This window comes from Alosa alosa, chromosome 23, assembly GCF_017589495.1.
Source record: "Alosa alosa isolate M-15738 ecotype Scorff River chromosome 23, AALO_Geno_1.1, whole genome shotgun sequence".
In the NCBI taxonomy this organism is placed as follows: domain Eukaryota; kingdom Metazoa; phylum Chordata; class Actinopteri; order Clupeiformes; family Clupeidae; genus Alosa; species Alosa alosa.
Genome location: NC_063211.1, coordinates 4,336,579 through 4,355,427, shown reverse-complemented (window position 1 = coordinate 4,355,427; position 18,849 = coordinate 4,336,579). Strand labels below are relative to the sequence as shown.

Genomic DNA, 18,849 nt, shown 5'->3' with positions numbered 1-18,849 from the left:
AATATTCGTCAAAAGAAAAGCCCTGCGTTCTTGGTTTCTTGAACACGTAGCCCTAACAAGGTGGAGTTAGCGCTATAGGCTAAGGCCGATAGACTATGCATGCTATTTCTATGTAGGCCAACTGCAAAAAAAAATAACCTAATGCTTTAGGTTTACTTTTTTTGCAAACCTTTATTTTGATTAAGCTGCGTGGTCTGGCTGAACGCGGTGCATACTGGACTTTTACGCAACGCAAAGAAGTCCGGACTCCCGCAGCAGCCAAATCTGTGCAACATGGAGTCGAATCAGTCTATTTGCAGTGCCTTTACACTGCCTTTACAGACACGTTCTTTCCCCTCTTATGGTTCAAGTGGTAAAGGCAGATTTGGCAAATGGTGCCAACTATCATACTGTCACCTACGGAACTCTGGAGGGGCCATTGCAAGATATTATATTATATCCAGAAAACGTGTGAAGTTGTGAAATTGTGTGCTCATATTACTAAATTGACATGCTTTACTAAATAGTGCGCTTATTGTGTTCTCAATTTAGTAAATTGTGTGCACGATTTAGTAAATTTTGCGCACGTTTTACTAAATAGTCTGCTCATTTTACTAAATTGCAGTCATTTTACTAAATTGTGGTCTCATTTAGTATATATAGTGTGCCCATTTATTATGGAGCCCAGAAGGTGGAATTGCAAGATATTTTTGTGTTTTGAGAGAATGTGCACTCATTTTAGTAAATTGTGCACTCGTTTTACTAAATTGTGGTCTCATTTTACTAGATTGTGTGCACAATTTAGTATATTGCTCATTTTACTAAATCGTGTGCACGTTTTATTAAATAGTGTGTTCATTTTACTAAATAGTGCTTTCAATTTAGTAAATTGAAAACATTTTTTTTACTAAATTGTGTACACGTTTTACTATATTGTGCGCACATTTTAATAAATTGTGCACTCAATTTACTACAATTAAAATGAGAGCACAATTTAGTAAAATAATAGTAAAACGTGCGCATGATTTACTAAATTGAGAGCATGATTTAATAAAATGAGCACACTATTTACTAAATCGTGCACACTATTTATTAAAACGTGCACACAATTTAGCAAAGTAAGTGCACGTTTTCTGGATATATACCAAACAATATCTTGCAATGACCCCTCCAGGGTTCCGTACTACATTATTGCTTACTCACTTAGTACTTGTTAAACTCAATACAATTAGACTATTTGGTCCAAGCCGCCTTACTATCTAGCACCAGTTTTATTTGGCATGCACACACAGACAGCCAGCTTAAGGACCGTGAAGCAGAAGTTCATTAAATTCAACAGTATTTGATATGACATTTTAATTCTCACCTGAGCTGAGTTGTTTATGGAATTTGTTTATCATGCTTAAGGATCCAAAGACTTTGACTCAAATTGTGCATATCTTTGGCAGCTCAGCTACAGTTGGCTAAGTTAGCTGACATCAATAATAGAACACATGAACATTCCATGAAAGTCGGTCTATAAGCTGCTCTCCAGCATGCTTGATTTATGGTGGTTAAATGGTTCTGAATGGGTCTATAAGCTGCTCTCCAGCATGCTTGATTTATGGTGGTTAAATGGTTCTGAATGGTTTTCTGTTCTCAACATTTGCAAGTGGCATGGTGGAATAGTGACTGCATTACAGCACTGTTAGTTCCCGGTAATATTGCGTTATAAAATTAAAACTGCACTGGCCCTTCCAAACCTCTTGTGATGGCAATATGCCCATCTAGCCAGCCAGTGATTTGCTTTAGGCCTTTTTTCTACAGCTGTTCTCATAACTTGTCGTGAAAGAATATCACAAAAGGAGAATTAAGATTTCTTATTTGAAAAGTCTCCCAGTTGCTTGAATAGTCAGTGCATCCTATCCTCTACAATGAATCATTGACAATTAAAATAAGTAAAACAGACCTTGATCTTACTTGTATTCTGTGCAGATCCTGTTAATCCTTGTTATTTTTGCTGTTTGACTAATATGAACACCGGTCTTGAAATCAAGTCACTTTAAATCCATTGCATATTATTAGGGAAATTCCAGTTTTCTATCAATTCACATGACGCAAGTTGTTTTTTGTCCACCCACGATTAGGAATGGTGATTTCTGTTTATTTCTGAGGGCATTTTCACAGTGTTTCTCTAGAGTAGCTTAATCAACCTTTCAGAGAAAGAATATCCCAAGAAACATAAAAAGTATAGGGTAATTCTTTGTAAAATCTGATGTGGCTGTTATAGAGACCCGTGTCAGGTTTTGGTAAATCCTCCTTGTGGGCCTTTCTAACACAGAACTCTATTAACTCCCACTTCACCACAGTCACTCCATTCATAGTCACATGTGGCAGTGGGTGGGCACTTGATCTTGATTGGTACAGCCGTTAACTTTGGGATACACTCCTCGGATGTACAGTGTGCAGAGTTGTACTTTATGTTCTATTTGCTTCTAGGCTGTAATATGTTATCTCCATGTTTCTCTTAGACAGTATGAGAAAACTAGTAGGATGAAGAAAAATCACCTAGAAACAGGCTTTCGAGGCTTTCACCCACATCTTCCAAGCTGATTTTGATCTTGTGACTCCATTCATTGCCCATTTTCAATGAACGAAATGATTCAAACAGTGGCACGCATAGCTTGAAGCATTTTTTACGTCCAAATTGCGGCCTGCCATTTGTGTCATCAGCCTTAGCAATCATGTGCAAGGCAAAAAGTGCTTAAAGGAACTGAAATAAAAGCCTCTTTGACTCTTTCTTTGATTTATGTTATAAAAAGTGTTTCCCAATTTTTCTGGGATGTCTCCTTTTTGTTTCCCCCAATTGTTATGCTTGCAATTGACAGCCTAATAAGTGCCACTTAGATAGATAGATAGATACTTCTATCTATCTATCTAAGTTGCACTTATTAGTTGTTAGTTATTAGTTGTATTAGTTATTACTTGAACGTAAAACAGAATCAGATCGTATGTAGTGTAGGCCTACATAGCTTTGGTCAATGTCACTTACTCTGGACCAACCGACTTCAGGAATCAACAATAATGTCTAAACTTTGACCATTATGTCAAGTCTGGCGGTGTTGGATCCGCGCAGGATTGCGTCAAGTCGAACGCACCCCTTTCTTCCAATGACGTCTCCAATCACGTGGTAATTTGGTTTGTTCGAGAAAACTCAGGTTTAGTTAATTTTCCTTGGTCCAAATTGGGAAAACCCCTACATGTAGCCTATATGGGGAAAACTGCTAGAGCCACTATGAAGTGGGAGCTCCAACTTTAAAACCTGAGGGAATTCGATTAACCTTGACATCTGAGATTGCGTTTTAACGGATGAGGAGGCAGTGTTTCAAAACGAGCAACATAACCGTTGGTGGCCAACAATTGAACAGAAAATTCACTGATGAACCACGCATGTGGTCCGAACATTATCCGAACTGTACCCTACCGAACGCACCAACAGGAAAAGTTTTACGCCGAGGGTAACAGACTAGGCTTACTGTATATGCTTATAGCACATGACAGCTTTGCCTTTCTTCTTCAGAAATGTGGTATTGTGAGATGAGCGGCTCTGCCACCATCTTCCCGTTGAGCCCATTGTCTTCTCAATCAAAGGCACGACTCGTATTTCTACTTTTCTGCTGTAGCCTAACCTATGTTGGTAACGTTATAGTCAAAACATCCACCACCGGCTGTCGTTACCTAATCAGTTTATTACTAGGCTGTAGCCTCGTTTTATAACTTTACATCACGTTGCTCTTCTAAACACATGTGCGTAGTAATTCGTAGTAGTTGTAAGTTGATAGTGTAATTGTGTAGGCTATGTGTCTGAACAGGTGTTGTAGACCAGCGCCATGGGAGTACACGGACTTTGGAAGTTGCTGGAGAGCACCGGGAAGCCCATCAACCCCGAGACGCTGGAGGGGAAAATATTGGCTGTTGGTATCCTTTTGGCATCAATTGAATAGGGTACCGTATTGAAGGGGACAATACAGAATGTGTCTCTGCTTGCATTTTTGACATTTTGACATGGTTATTGGATGAAACGTGTGCTTTTTATCAACTGAGGGTAATTTATTTGCATTTATTTTTTATCACTTTTATGGAAGCAAAGACATCAGATATGGTGGACCGACAGACAGCACCATGGGTTTGAACTGCCTTGGGGGTCCATCTGCCTTCCATGGCCGAAGTAGCACACCCCAGTCCACAACTCTGACTGCTACAAAACCATGCATGCAAGCTTGGAAAGCCATATCCTAAATTATTGACAATATGAATATCAAAGTTAGTTGTAAACAGCTTACTCTGACCACAGAAAAGGACCATACATTAGTTCAGAGGGAAGAGAGAGGGAACCCCTTATCGTACAAAATTGTTTTGCTTATTGAATTGGGACCAACAATAATGTGTATGGAAGCACTTTGTGACAGCGTCATTAAAATATTAGTTATTGCCATTGGTGTATAGAATATGCTCTTTTTTAGAACAAAAAAATCAGACTCAAATAATTTGGTGGAACCCCTGAAGCAACTCCTTGGTCCCTCTATGGTGGTCACAGGCCGGTTGAAGATCTTTGCATTAGTTGATGTTGAGCTGCTGTAGCATCTGAAGGCGGTTTGATAGTTCATTTCCATGCTGTTATACGACTCAGAATGATCATTTGGCCAAGTCAGTTGTAATGTATTATTTCGAGTTGAAATGCCTTTACAACCTCCTCCCAGACATCAGCATCTGGCTGAACCAGGCGCTAAAGGGCGTCAGGGATCGTGATGGCAACACAGTACAGAATGCACATCTCCTCACTCTGTTCCATCGTCTCTGCAAACTTCTCTTTTTTCGCGTTAGACCTGTCTTTGTGTTCGACGGAGATGCACCTCTGCTCAAGAAGCAGACTCTGGTCTGTATTATCTTTGTAGATGTTCTGTGTTTAAAAAAGATCTTGAGTTAGATAATCATTTACAAACAAAGGATCCCATTTGTACCCACATTCCCCCTTGCTCAACAATGCGCATGTGCTCCTGTTTTCTGCGATATATTCATTTTTATTTTAGAAACTGCCGATTGATTGATTTATGTTTGTTGTGTGTTGTTCAGGCCATCAGAAGACAACGGAAAGAGGAGATGAGCAAGGAGTCTAAACAAACACATGAGAAAATGCTGAGGACGCTTCTTAAGAGACACGCCATTAAAGCCGCACTGGGAGAAACCAGGTGGGGACGTCAGGGAAATCCAAAGCTACTTATGATGTACCAAATGACTACTACAGCAGTTGTTTGGTGATGTATCGAATTTAACAGAGAGCTTTGTTACGGTACCAGAGATCATCAGGTAGTCACACCCTCAAGTTGGGTATGGCAGGGAAATACATTTATTCATTTAGTAGATGCTGTTATCCAAAGTGACTTACAAAATGAGAAATTACATTCAAAGATGAGGAATAAAATTCAAGATATAACATTCAAAATACATTAAAAAAACATTCAAATATAGAATCACCATGACATGCCGGAAAAGCTGTTCTTACATGTTTACATGATTTATTCCCATCAGTCAGGAACCCATGCCCAGCATCTCTACTCTGAGGAGAGATGAAGCTGATGACATGTACGTCCTTCCAGCGTTACCGGCACCAGTTGAGATGGAGAACAGGTGTGCATTGGAAACAGTCTTCCTGCAGTAAATGACTGTGCTCTGCCTGTTGTACTACTGTATATTTCATATGTTATACATTGTGCGTATCTCTTAAGGATAACTCACTACTTGCTTACATGTTGATTTCATTCATTTTGTTTGGCCTACCAGCCTTGATGAAGAAGAGGCACTAGACTGGGAGGAGTCTACACAGGCCCTTAACAGCTGGCAAGTAAGTTCAGTCTGTCAGCTGCTTTGTTATTGATGAGTAGTTAGTTACAGTAGGTGATATGGACAAAAATGTATGTTTAGTTAAATGCATTTAATACTGTTGATTTGTTGATCCCTAGAGGTTTTTGACACTCATAATGAACTATGAGAGATTTTCTTCAACCTTTTCTCAAAATTCTTTTATTGTGGCCAGTCCAATAATCATGCTTTTCAATCTGTACCATAAGACTTTGTTTCCTAGAAAGAATCCAGCCTGCTTCACATTGTGTTCTTTTGCAAGTGTTAAGTTACAGTACATGCACTATTTAGTTGTCTAATGTAGGATGAAACTCATAATTTGAATGAAGTTATTTGTGTAATGTAAAAATTAAATTATTTGCTAGATTTTCTAGAATTTCCTGGATGGAGCAGTATATCTCAGTCAAATGATTCATTTGTAAGTGTATTAGATTTGTTACTATGACTTTTATTGATTTGAATGGTTGTATTTGTGACAGGAGAACATTTATGAAGACCCTAGTTCAGTGGACATAAACTCTGAGCAGTTCTCGCAGTTACCCCCGGAGATGAAACATGAAATTCTCAAAGACATGAAGGAGTTTGCCAAGAGACGCCGGACCATGTACCAGAAACCACCAGAGGTAGCTCAAGCACTCACCTTGTTACACAAATACGCATTAGGGCTGACTGGGTATCTGTCCATCTAGCCAAACATTTACACCTTTACAGTAGTATGTCATCATCATACCTTGGCTTTTGAGCATAATAAATTAAATTGAAACCAACCCCTACCAGTATTGATACATAATTCATTATATCCCCCCAAAATCAAAGTTAAAATAACAAGAAAAAAATATATTACTTTTCATTTCTGAAGCATGCTGTTTAGAGCACTGATTTCAAACTTGCTCGGGTGAAATCATTCCCCACAGCACACCAGATGGTTGGAAAGGTGGCGTCAAAGCAGCTTTGGGATAAAGTTGTGGAAAGACACAGGTTAGGATACAGATAAAGTTTTCAGAGGCTTTGAACTATCCCTCCAAAAGTAAAATAAGAGAGAGTGATCTGCACACCATATAGCTCCCTCGAAAGGTTTTTTATTTTGCGTGCAACGTTTCGAGCCCCTGGCTCTTCCTCAGGGGTAGCCTGTGGTACTCACGCCACTCCGCTGGCCACGGCTCTGTGGTATGTGTTGAGGGAGATGTTTCACACTCACTTTCAGGTCACACACACACACACACACACAGTGTTGTTGTGACCCTGCCCTACTTCCTGCAGAAGGCAGCATTTTGCATTTTTTCAGTTGCACTATACAAACCTGCATAAATGTGTACATATGTACACACACACACACACACACACACACACACACACACACACAGTGTTGTGACTCCGTCTTACTTCCTGCAGAAAGCAGGTGACTTCTCCCAGTACCAGCTGGCTGGGCTGCTGCAGCGACGGCGTCTGAACCAGCGCCTGGAGGGTGTGGAGCAGGAAATGAATCAGCAGGCCTCCGCAGGCCTCGAGCTCCCCCAAGACTCTCAGCAAAGCGTGGAGACGCGGCGCCTTGCTTCAGAAGACTCCTCACACTATATCCTCATCAAGGGTGAGCCCTCATGCATGTGGCTGTTATACCTATATTTAGTATAGTATACATACTTAAATATTGGTGTCTAGTATTGCAAACACACTGCAATACTAGATAGAGTCCTCATTAAAAATGGTGCAACACACCAAAATGGTGCAACACACACACACACACACACACTGCAGACTCATATTAGAAAGAGGGAAAGATAGTGTGTACTGTGTGGTGTGTCTGCCATCTACAGTGTGTGGAGCCCTATTTTTTCCAATGTGTCCCCTTAGAATTATAAGGTTCTATCTGACATCTTTGGCCAAATTGAGTTATTTACATATTCTTATTCTGTGACGACTTAAGAAGGTGAGGTGAGGTGTTTCTTGTAGATGCTTTTTTTAACATTATATCTAAAGAGGTTTGTTCCGCTTATCAGTATAACTCTATGGAATCTTAAAACTCTGAAGCTCTATATCTCAGAACTACTCTAAATGTACATAGAACCCTATTACTCCAAGGGGACTGTCATTTGGTTTCATTTAGATCATGAAATTCATTTGGATTTGGTTCACGTTGCTACTGTGTACGTTATGATTCGGTTCTTTTTTTGTCGGCGTCTCTCAATAAAATCCATCGTTTATCGAGAGCTTGTCAGTTGAACATTTCGCCACTGGTGTGCGCGAGACGGAAAGTGTCATCCCACTCATGTCGGTGTCTATATGTGGACACACACTTTAAAGTTTTCAGGTGCTGTGCCAGTTCATGTCTGAAAATGGATAATTATATATGACTGCTTCTAGAACTTGAGAATTTCAGCCTCAGAATTTCTGTTTTTTTTTTTTTTTAGTTCTGTCCAGTGACGGGCAGAATGGAGCGCACCAAAGACTGCTGAGTTTAAAATCGTTATAAAACTCAACTCTTGATTTCTGGAAAATATCATATATTATTTATTGCAGTAACCTTTCTCTACGCGCTGCTGTCCCATATGCATACGGGTATATGTTGTGGATGTGCATGACAGATTTGTGGCTGTTGGAGAAAATGCAATTTCATGCATTCACACTGACTTAGTGTCATGAGACTTGGAAACGTCTCACAAGGGACATGTGACGCACATCCAGTTTCTTCTAGGTTTGTGAATTGAGACTCCAACTCCTAACATTGCTACTAAAATTGACCTTTAATATGTAATAATACACCGGTCAAAAAAATGAAGGGAACACTTCAATCACACATTGGACTTTTAAGTAAGTACAAACCTGCATTTTATGTGCCGATTGTTTGATTTTGCAAGAACTGTCTGTCAGACGTTCTGTGAAATGTAGTTTGAGAAAGAAGGAAAGGGTGGACAGCTTGAAAAAAATGTGAAAAACTGTAACTGTTCATTTTTTTGAGCAGTGTAATACTTTTATATATAACACATTTATAATACATTGTCACCTATGCTCCTAGGGTCTGAGAGGAGCACCAAGCCTGCTGAGAGCCAGCCAGCAGTCTCCTCCTCAGTCCCTCTGGGCCACTATGGGAAGCACAAGGGCAGGCGACCCGACATTCTCTGGACGCCCATATCAGAGGAGAGCCCTGAAGAGGACCATCCCTCCTCTCCAAAACCTTCCGTGTCTGACTGTCCCTCCTCTCTGAAACCCCCCATGCCTGACCGGGCCTCCACATCAGACTTTCAACCCCCTTCGCCGCGGACCCTCAAGGCCATAGAGGCTGCTATGATGGGCAGCAGTTCGGAGGAGGAGGGCGATGCGGAGCGAAGAGACTTCCCAGGAGGTGCCTGGGGTGACATGTCTCCTCGTACACTGTTGGCTGTGCAGAACGCCATGCTAGAGCCAGATCGCAAAGGGCTCTCGATGGACTTCCCACAATGCACCTCCAAGCAACCTCAGTGTTTAAACACGGAGCCTTCCCTTGAATGGAGCAGTCTCTGCACAGAAAAGCGTCATGGCAGTCTTTTACCACACGGTGGCGCTGTAGTCATCAGCAGTTCAGAAGAGGAGAAGGAGGATGCTGGAGCCGATGACTCTCACATCTTAAATGGGAACAAGAATTTGCACACTCAGGAGCAGCTCAACAAGAACATGCAGAGTCAGGAGCAGGGTGAGGGTCTGTCTCTGAAAACACTGTGTACAGCCCAGAGAAGTTCACCTGTGGCAGAGGACCACGATGACAGGGTGGGTGAGGATAAGGGTGTGCTTGCTAAGGCTGCCCAGCAGGGGGAAGTGGTGAGCACAAATGCATCAGTCATCAGAATCCCTTCAGATGCAGGAGATACAAGCACCACGTCATCAGAAAGCGAATCTAGTGAACTAGAATCAACTACTCTGTCAAAATCACTGCAGCCCTGCACTGCATCTGAAAGACATAAAGTGATCTCCACAGTACAAACCACCCCTGAGGAAAATCCTGGGAAGCAGAGCTTTCTTTCTAATGTCCCCCAAGGGAATGGACAAGGAATCAAATTTGAGGAGAAGGAGAAAAGACCTTCCGAAGATGACTATAAGAGTGAGACTAGCGATGAAGGTAGCACAGAACGTAAGACTGATTTTACAATTCTTTGTGCTGCTGGCGTGAGATGACTTGGTTTAATAATAGTATTAATATTATTGTCTTAATATTATTATTATTCTCAATAATAATGTAAAAGTAGTAATAAAGATCATAAAAATCTTGCTGGTTTTCAACAGCTTTTTTAAAAAGGCGTTGTAGAAAGTAACTTTGAAAGAAACAAATTCGATCAGAAATAGATAATTATATACAAATAGATAATTATTGACAAAGTCCATAACGTTTTTTTTAATTGCTTTTGAATTTGACAACATTTTATCGGATCACATATTCTTCAAGCAATGGAATGTTTTGTACTTTCCTGCAATGTATAACGAACCGTAACGGCCTGTTTCAGAGAACTTTATTGAAGTGTCCGAGGGAGAGGAGGAGAGTGAGGAGCTTGACCCTGATGAGTCTGAACTCAAGCAAGACGTTTCCCTGTCTGTTGTGGCTCAACCTGAGGACCTGATCCATAAGGAGGAAGCCAACAAGATGGAGGAAGCGATGATTAACGAGCCTGAAGAAGGCCCGTCACAAGAGAGCGGAGAGGATGAAGATGAGAAAGGACTGAGCTCGACACCTGCAGCTAACGAGTGGGACCACATAGACCTGGTAAAACCTCCTCGCAATTATATAAACATTTTTACTAGTTGGATATATGATATGGGAGACGCATGAAATCTGTGAATAAATGCCTAAGTGTAAGAGAAGACTTCCATAGTATAAAAGAATACCTGTCAATGACCTGTCAAAATCATGTACATTGTGTGCTCACTTGAAACGTAAAGCAACAATTCAAAATTGTTGACAAACCAGCAGAAAAAGAGAAAGCAACATTCAGTGTCAGTCCATTTGTCTCCATGTTATGAGAATGTTTGCTTACTGGTTTGTTTTATTGTCTTTGTGTGTATTCCTACAGACGGAGCTGAGGCAGTTGGAGAGCTCCCTGGAGGAGGAGCAGCACAGCCTGAGAGGGCAGCAGCAGCAACAAGAGAGAATAGCCGCCTCCGTTACTGGTCAGATGTGTCAGGAGAGCCAGGTAAAACACATACGTTATCCTGCACACATACGTTATCCTCCACTAAGCCAGGTAAAACACATACGTTATCCTGCACACATACGTTATCCTGCACACATACGTTATCCTCCACTAAGCCAGGTAAAACACATACGTTATTCTGCACACATACGTTATCCTCCACTAAGCCAGGTAAAACACATACGTTATTCTGCACACATATGTTATCCTCCACTAAGCCAGGTAAAACACATACGTTATCCTCACCTAAAACACATACGTTATCCTCCACTAAGCCAGGTAAAACACATACGTTATCCTCACCTAAAACACATACGTTATCCTCACCTAAGCCAGGTAAAACACTTACGTTATCCTCCACTAAGCCAGGTAAAACACATACGTTATCCTCACCTAAGCCAGATAAAAAACATATGTTATCCTCACCCAAGCCAGGTAAGTCATACGTTGTCCTCCACTAAGCCAGGTAAGATACATATATTACCCTCCACTAAGAAAGACCTGAAGACAGAATATCCAAAACAAGTAAAACTCCAAGGCACTCTCTTTTTTGAAACAGTCCAAAATACTTTATTTTCTTGCCTTTATTTACTATTATTATTATTATTATTATTATTATTATTATTATTATTATTATTAACGCTATTTGTTATAGAGGGACAGTGTACACTAATTGACATTTTACAAAGAAAATGTAAATGCACCCAGTTATAGCCAAAAGGCTAGTTTCCATCGGTCCCCCTGCCAGAAGGAACATGGCAACATTACCTATTCATTATAAGAATAAATTACAGCAAAAAAGCAAGCAAAACAAAAATAAAACAATTACAATATATATAAAATATTAACAACCCACCCAAACCCAACACACACACATCCACAAAAGATACACACACACACACACACACACGCACACACACACACACACCAGAGATACACACGCTGGTGATTTTGATGGTACATATGCTTGGTTATTGATTGGTCACGGTGGGAAATCCCCTACTTACAGCAATGTAATACCCTTCCTGTGTACAGCGGGGAAAATATGTATTGAACACGTCAACATTGTTTTCAGTAAGTATACTTCCAGTGAGGCTATTTGCATGAAATTTTCACCAGACAATAGTATTAACTTAGGTAACCCACACATATAAAATCCAAACATTAATGTACATAAGTAGAGTTATGAGTAAAAAAGTGGAATGCCACAGGAAAAAAGTATTGAACTATTGAAATTTCTTAAATACTTTGTGGAAAAGCCTTTATTTGTAATGAGAGCTTCAAGGCATTTCCTGTATTACGAAACTAATCAGTTGCAGTATTCAGGTGTGATTTTGGCCCATTCTTTCAAACAGATAGTCTTTTAATATTGAAGATTCCAGGGATCCCTCTTGTAAATCCTGATCTTTAGTTAACTTCCAAAACTGTTCAATTGGATTCAAGGTCAGGGCCTTGATTTCCTTTCTCTGAAACCAATTGAGAGTTCCCTTTGCTGAATGCTTTGGATCATTGTCCTGCTGGAAAGTCTAGCCATGTCTCATCCTCATCATCCTGGTGGATGGCAAGATTCTCCCAGAAAAAATGGCTCCATTCATCATTCCTTCAACTGTATGAAGTCTGCCAGTACCATGAGATGGAAAACAGCCCCACACCGTGATGCCTCCACCTCCAAACCTCACAGTTGATATGGTATTTTTAGGGTGATGCACAGTGCCAATTCTTCTCCAAATATGGTGTGTAGTATGACATCCAAAAAGTTAAATTTTGCTCTCGCCTGATCAGAATACATTCTATCAGTATTTCATAGGCTTGTCCAAATGTTGTGTCGCAAACTTTCAACGAGCTTCGACATGTTTTTCTTCAGTAATAGAGTCATTCGGGGTGAGCGTGCATAGAGGCCATGGCGGTGGAGTGCATTACCGATTATTTTCTCTAACAATTGAACCTGCTGCCTCCAAGTCTTTCTGGAGCTTTCTCCGAGTGGTCCTTGGCTCTTAGTCTACACTTCTGACTATCCTTCTGATTTCCTGGTCAGAAATCTTGCAAGGAGATCCTGTGCATGGCCAGTTGATGATGCAGTGATGTTCCTTCCACTTGCAGATAATGGCTCCAATACTGCTTTCTGGATGATTCTGAAGTTTTGAAATGCATCTGTAACCAGTTACATTGATAAGTTTTCCAACAATAATGTTGCAAAGGTCTTGGAAGAGCTCTTTGCTTTTACCCATCATGAAATGTTTCTTGTGTGACATCTTGGTAACGAAAAACCTTTTTATAGCCCATCAATATGTACTAACCCAGCTTATAATAATTTGCACAGATAAGAGGGATAATTACTCTTTAACTACGTATAGATTCCAGCTCGTTCCTTGCCATTCCGTGCCTTTGTGTACTGCTTTTTCTTAGCGTGTTCAATACTTTTTCCCTGTGTCATTCCACTTTTTTACTCATAACTCTACTTGGCCATTAATGTTTGGATTTTTTAATATGTGTGGATTACCTAAGTTAATACTAATGTCTGGAGAAAGTTTCATGCGAATAGCCTCATTGGAAGTATACTTACTGAAAAAAATGTTGACGTGTTCAATACTTATTTTCCCCGCTGTATATCAAACAAATGACACATCCCAATATGTCTCCACGTTTATAGGAGCTCTTACGACTGTTTGGAATTCCCTTCCTGGTTGCACCGATGGAGGCTGAGGCCCAGTGTGCTGCGCTGGACCGCGCAGACCTCACCCACGGCACTATCACAGACGACAGTGATATCTGGCTCTTTGGCGGCCGCCACGTCTACAAAAACTTCTTCAGCCAGAACAAGTATGTGGAACACTACCAGTTTACGGACCTTAAGAACCAGCTAGGTGAGTTGACAACAAATGAATACCTTTGTTATTTCTTTTTGAAGGAGAACTCTGTTGATAATTCACACAGATCTCCGTTTCTTGAGGTCACCAAGTACTGTCAGTATATATGCTACAGTGCTACACTCTGGGGGCATGTTCATGAGCCCCCATGTTCAGGCCCCCAGAGTGTAGTGCTGTAGCTGCCTGGCTACTTTAACTGTTGGCTGTAGCAACTCGAACTAGATAAAACCGTTTGTTTTCGTTTTTTTTTTTCTTTTCGTACTGACAGTACTCGGTGACCTCGAGAAATGAAGATCTATGTGAAAAATCGCCGCAGTTCTATTTTAAGTTGTTGCACTGATTGATGACACTATCCAAAAGCAATTAAACACTGGAAACAGAGTTGTCATTCAATGACTTTCAGAACCCAAATATGCAGTCAATGCTTAATCACAATGTAAAAATACTGTACCATTTAGTCATTTGGCAAAATTGACTTTGAACTGACAATGAACTGAAGAAAACATTTGAACGAGATATGTTTTTTTTTCCCTTCTTTTTTTAATTGCTGGAACACAGGCTTAGACCGGACCAAGCTGATACACCTGGCTTATCTTCTGGGCAGTGACTATACTGAAGGCATTCCTGGGGTTGGTTATGTCACAGGGATGGAGATCCTCAATGAATTTCCAGGCACTGCAATGGAGCCACTCATGCAGTTCAGGTCAGACATAATAGACTACGTGCACGAAAGGCTCCTCAGCTGTGTTGTTACAGCATCTTCTGTTACAGGTTCAAACCTGGCTGTTATAGTCGGCTCCTTATAGCCTGACGAGCCAGACCCACATTAAAATGTAGGGTCTAGGCACTCACCGTTCACAGTGCTCTGTCCGAGGGGCGGGATAATCGGTTGTCTTTCAAATACCCTCTGCACACAATAGGACAGCGCTATGAGTCCCATGCGTTTTCCCACCAGCGGAGACAGTTGGCTAGTTCAAACTTTTGCCAACTTAAAAAAAGCTTAACTCGTGTCAGACTGTTCGCCAACAGCAACATCCATCTTCTTTGTTTTCAAGTAGCAGGGAATTCAAGCCAAACCGTTGCAACTCTGCCATCAATCATTATGTTAAGCCCACCTAACGACTCCATACTCTATATATTGGCCTGATAGAAGTTTAATTTTTCGAACTCGCAAGCCAACGGAGAGTTGCTAGACTAGCCCTAGTTGCTAGACTATTACATTTGCTGCCGCTAGGGTGCGTCTAGATTTGTAGGATAGGCTCCTTACATCTTCACTCTGAATGTCTTGTTTGCCCAATAAAAAAAAAAAGTATATTTGTTTGGCCTTTTTATGCCTTTAATGAGACAGGACAGTGGAGAATGACAGGAAGCGAGCGGGAGAGAGATAGGGGTGGGATACGAACCCGGGTCACGGGTGTACGTGCAGGCTGGGGCCAATAATATAAATTTTAACAAAACTCATAAATCCTTTTTTATCGTAACATGCTGATTCACTAGGTGCAACACCCAACTGGATCCGTGTAGACACTAATTGCATTAACAATAGCGGCAGGTTCAAACCTGGCTCCATCGGAAACAAACAAGCTCACAGAGCCTTTCATGCTCGTAGCCTATACCATGCATTTTCAGACAGTGTATTGATACATCATGTATTGTACAAGTGCATGTGTGGGTATGGTTAGTACTGGGTGGGAGACCTCCTGGCAAATTCAGTTGCTGCTGGAGGTGGTGTTGGTGGGTTAGTTTGGGGCAGTCATCCCTCATAGAACATTGAACATGGAACATGGTCATAGAACAATCCCAATACTCCAGTGCAATGACGAAAACACCTTGTTGTACGAGATGCCGACCTTTAGACGAGAAGGTTCTGACCTCACCAAGGTCATTAAAAATCCCATGGCACTTCTCACAAAGAGTAGGGGGTTGTCTGGTGTCTTGGCTAAAATGAGCAATCTGGTTCATTCTATCTGGCCCTCTAATTAGATTAGATTATATTCAACTCTATTGTCATTGTGCAGAGTACAAGTACAGAGACAACGAAATGCAGTTTGCGTCTAACCAGAAGTGCAAAAAAGCAAAAAAGTGCAATGTGATGTACACAGTATAGACAGGTGGGGCATAGACAGGACAATAAATATAGTGCAGTGTAGACAGTAGTATACAGTTGATTTACAGAAGGTGGTTCAGACTAGTATAAATTAAATATAAATATGCGCAATGTTTTAGCAGTTACCTTAAGAGCAGAATAAATATAGCTATGTAATATGAACAATGTATGCACAACATGTACAGATATGTGCAATGTAGTAGCAGTAACATTATAATAGTAGTAATAATAATGTAGATATATGCAGTGTATTAACAGAATATAAAATAAGAAAACAGAATAAATGTGGATATTCAGTATGAAAAATAAAGACAGATATGTACAGAATGTTAGCCCCCCTCCTCCCCCAAGTGTAATTGGTTGTAGTGAGGTTGTACTGTATAGAGAGATTTCATAATTATATTAGAATATGTCTTAGTCTGAAAGCATAAACAACAGATGTATTGTTTTCAACTTGTTTCTTCTGAATTCAGCAAGTGGTGGGCAGAAGCTCAGCAGAATAAGAAGCTGGTGTCCAACCCCAAAGACACCAAAGTGAAACGGAAGCTGAGAGGCCTGAAGCTTCATCCAGGCTTCCCAAACCCAGCGGTCGCTCAGGCGTACCTGCATCCAGCTGTAGACCCATCGGAAGGATCCTTCAGCTGGGGCCGCCCACACCTGGATCTCCTCAAGGAATATCCTTCCTCTGTGTTTGTGTGTTACTTGCATATATATTACCATGGTGACGGGGAAGTAAACAGAAGGCAAAACGTCATGGTTACTTACCAATATGGCAGTTGTTGTGTAGACAACTGCCATATTGCCGTTACGACCTAACCCCATAGATTTCTATGGAAGATTCTTTGAGGTTTTTTGCCTCCTCCCTTATAACATGTGATGTGGGTGTTGAGTTCTGTTTGTTTGTCACCACACGTTGTAAATCTTTAACTGAGGCCTCTACATTTTGTCAAAATCGTTTCGGTTGGACCCGTAGAAAGACTGAGGAGACTCTGCAGCCTGTTCTGAAGCAGCTGAACTCGCAACAAGTATTACATGCACATATGGACACATGTATAGTACACATATACATACAGTCACATCTTCTAGACCAGTGGTTCTCAACCTTTTTTCAGTGATGTACCCCCTGTGAAATATTTTTTCAGCCAAGTACCCCCTAACCAGCACAAAGTATTTTTACTTGAGAAAAAAATACTTAAAACAGAGCACTGTGCCATCAGTGTCTAATTTATTAAACTTTGGAACTGATAAACACATACAAAAATATTTTGAGCATTTTAAATTTTAATAATCCATGACTAAATTTATTGCAAATGATTGTATATTTTGCAAACGATATGTATATTTCAAAATCGTACCCCCTGGAGTGCCTTCATGTACCCCCAGGGGTACGCATACCCTCATTTGAGAACCACTGTTCTAGACGAGAGCACTCTGATGACTTTGGCTTCTCTTTCCTCATTTCTCTTTTTAAGACGCAGCTGCGCATCGACTCCTTCTTCCGTCTGGAGCAGCAGGACAGGCAGACGATCCAAAGCCAGCGCCTGCGCCGAGCCGTCACCTGCATGAAGAGGAAGGAGCGTGGGGAAGCGCCCGACGAAGATGAAGATGAAGATGAGCTGAAAGACACGAAAAAGGGGAGGACCGGGCGGTCAGAGCAGATGCAGGAGCCGGTCAGCCGCCCTGTCGGGGCATTTGAGGGAGGCTTTCTTGGGTCTCAGGAACCAGGGGCTGCTGCTTACATGGGAGGTCCTGAGGAAGAGCCAGTGGTGGCGACGGAGTGTAAAAGGGAAAAGAAAGTGGAAACTCCCAAGTCCCCACCGAAACACTGTGCTCGGGAGGCAGTCCGGGTCAAGTCCGCACCGAAACACTGTGCTCGGGAGGCAGTCCGGGTCAAGTCCGCACCGAAACACTGTGCTCGGGAGGCAGTCCGGGTCAAGTCCCCACCGAAACACTGTGCTCGGGAGGCAGTCCGGGTAGACTGCTGCAACAGCAGCAGCTCGGACTCAGATAGTGAGAGTGGTCAGGCCGTTGCCATGGTCACCGCACAGTCTGTCTTCAACAGCAAACCACAAAAGAGAGGGAGAAGAGGGGGCCGTGGCAGAGGCAGGACCGCGCACTGAGAATTATATTAATAAACACCAACACAGTCACACACCACATTTAGATCATCATGACATCTATCTGTAAAAAAAATATCTCAGGGCTTTCTTAAGATGTTACAACTGTCATTGCTTTAAGTTGTCAGATTTTGTTTCATGGAGATAGCAATGCTGCCCCATAAGTGTTTGTATGTCAAAATCCCCTCGTCTGTCATCTTTTGCATCTGTAAATGCGGCCTTATTTAGTATATAAGACTCGTTTACACCATATTGTCAGAATGATCACGTATCTCCAGCTCCAGGTTACAATAGTTTTGTAATGATTTGTTCTTTTACAATTTTTGCCCATTGCTTACACATTAAAAATGAATGCTTAGACCAAAGTATCAAAACCTGAACTTTTATTTCAACGATACCTTAAACACAGTGTAACATACCTTAAACCATACCAACCATAAACACATTTTCTGCTTTGAACTTTGTTTGCAATTCTGCAACACAATTATTGCGAAACAGTATACTGTTTCTTACAATAGACACTTAAAGGAACCGTATGTAAATGTATTTCAATTAATCATAAAATGGCCCTGATATGTCACTAGACATTAAGAAATCATGTTCATTTCAAATGTTTATATCACTGACAACAGTAGTCCGGCCAGGATATTGTCATTTAAAAAGTGAAGTTGCAGCCCTCAACTGATGTTGGTGTTGTGTTTTGGCCTGATGCACCACCCTCCACC

The 18,849-nt window shown here is 41.2% G+C and overlaps 1 protein-coding gene across 3 annotated transcripts; it reads left to right on the top strand.

The window, feature by feature from the left end:
- The first annotated feature begins 3,242 nt into the window (after positions 1-3,242).
- On the top strand, positions 3,243-18,489 carry ercc5 (excision repair cross-complementation group 5). Of its 3 annotated transcripts, XM_048235383.1 has the most exons (17): positions 3,243-3,609; positions 3,831-3,936; positions 4,719-4,894; positions 5,092-5,207; positions 5,548-5,646; positions 5,800-5,860; positions 6,357-6,500; positions 7,270-7,465; positions 8,891-9,979; positions 10,350-10,606; positions 10,914-11,033; positions 13,684-13,897; positions 14,459-14,603; positions 16,481-16,681; positions 16,948-17,032; positions 17,480-17,854; positions 17,897-18,489. In XM_048235383.1, the coding sequence occupies exons 2-17, from the start codon at positions 3,849-3,851 to the stop codon at positions 18,125-18,127; spliced, it is 3,597 nt and encodes a 1,198-aa protein (XP_048091340.1). In that variant the 5' UTR covers positions 3,243-3,609; positions 3,831-3,848; the 3' UTR covers positions 18,128-18,489. The 3 variants fall into 3 exon arrangements, with proteins under 3 accessions (XP_048091340.1, XP_048091339.1, XP_048091338.1); XM_048235382.1 differs by having other exon boundaries at positions 8,891-9,967; positions 17,480-18,489; XM_048235381.1 differs by having other exon boundaries at positions 3,244-3,609; positions 17,480-18,489.
- The last annotated feature ends 360 nt before the right edge of the window (positions 18,490-18,849 follow it).

Coding starts and splice junctions, on each gene's coding strand:
- ercc5 (XM_048235381.1), top strand. CDS start 3,849: ATGGGAGTACACGGACTTTGGAAGTTGCTGGAGAGCACCGGGAAGCCC. Junction 5,647..5,799: donor CCAGTTGAGATGGAGAACAG/GTGTGCATTGGA, acceptor TTGGCCTACCAG/CCTTGATGAAGAAGAGGCAC. Junction 9,980..10,349: donor CGATGAAGGTAGCACAGAAC/GTAAGACTGATT, acceptor GGCCTGTTTCAG/AGAACTTTATTGAAGTGTCC.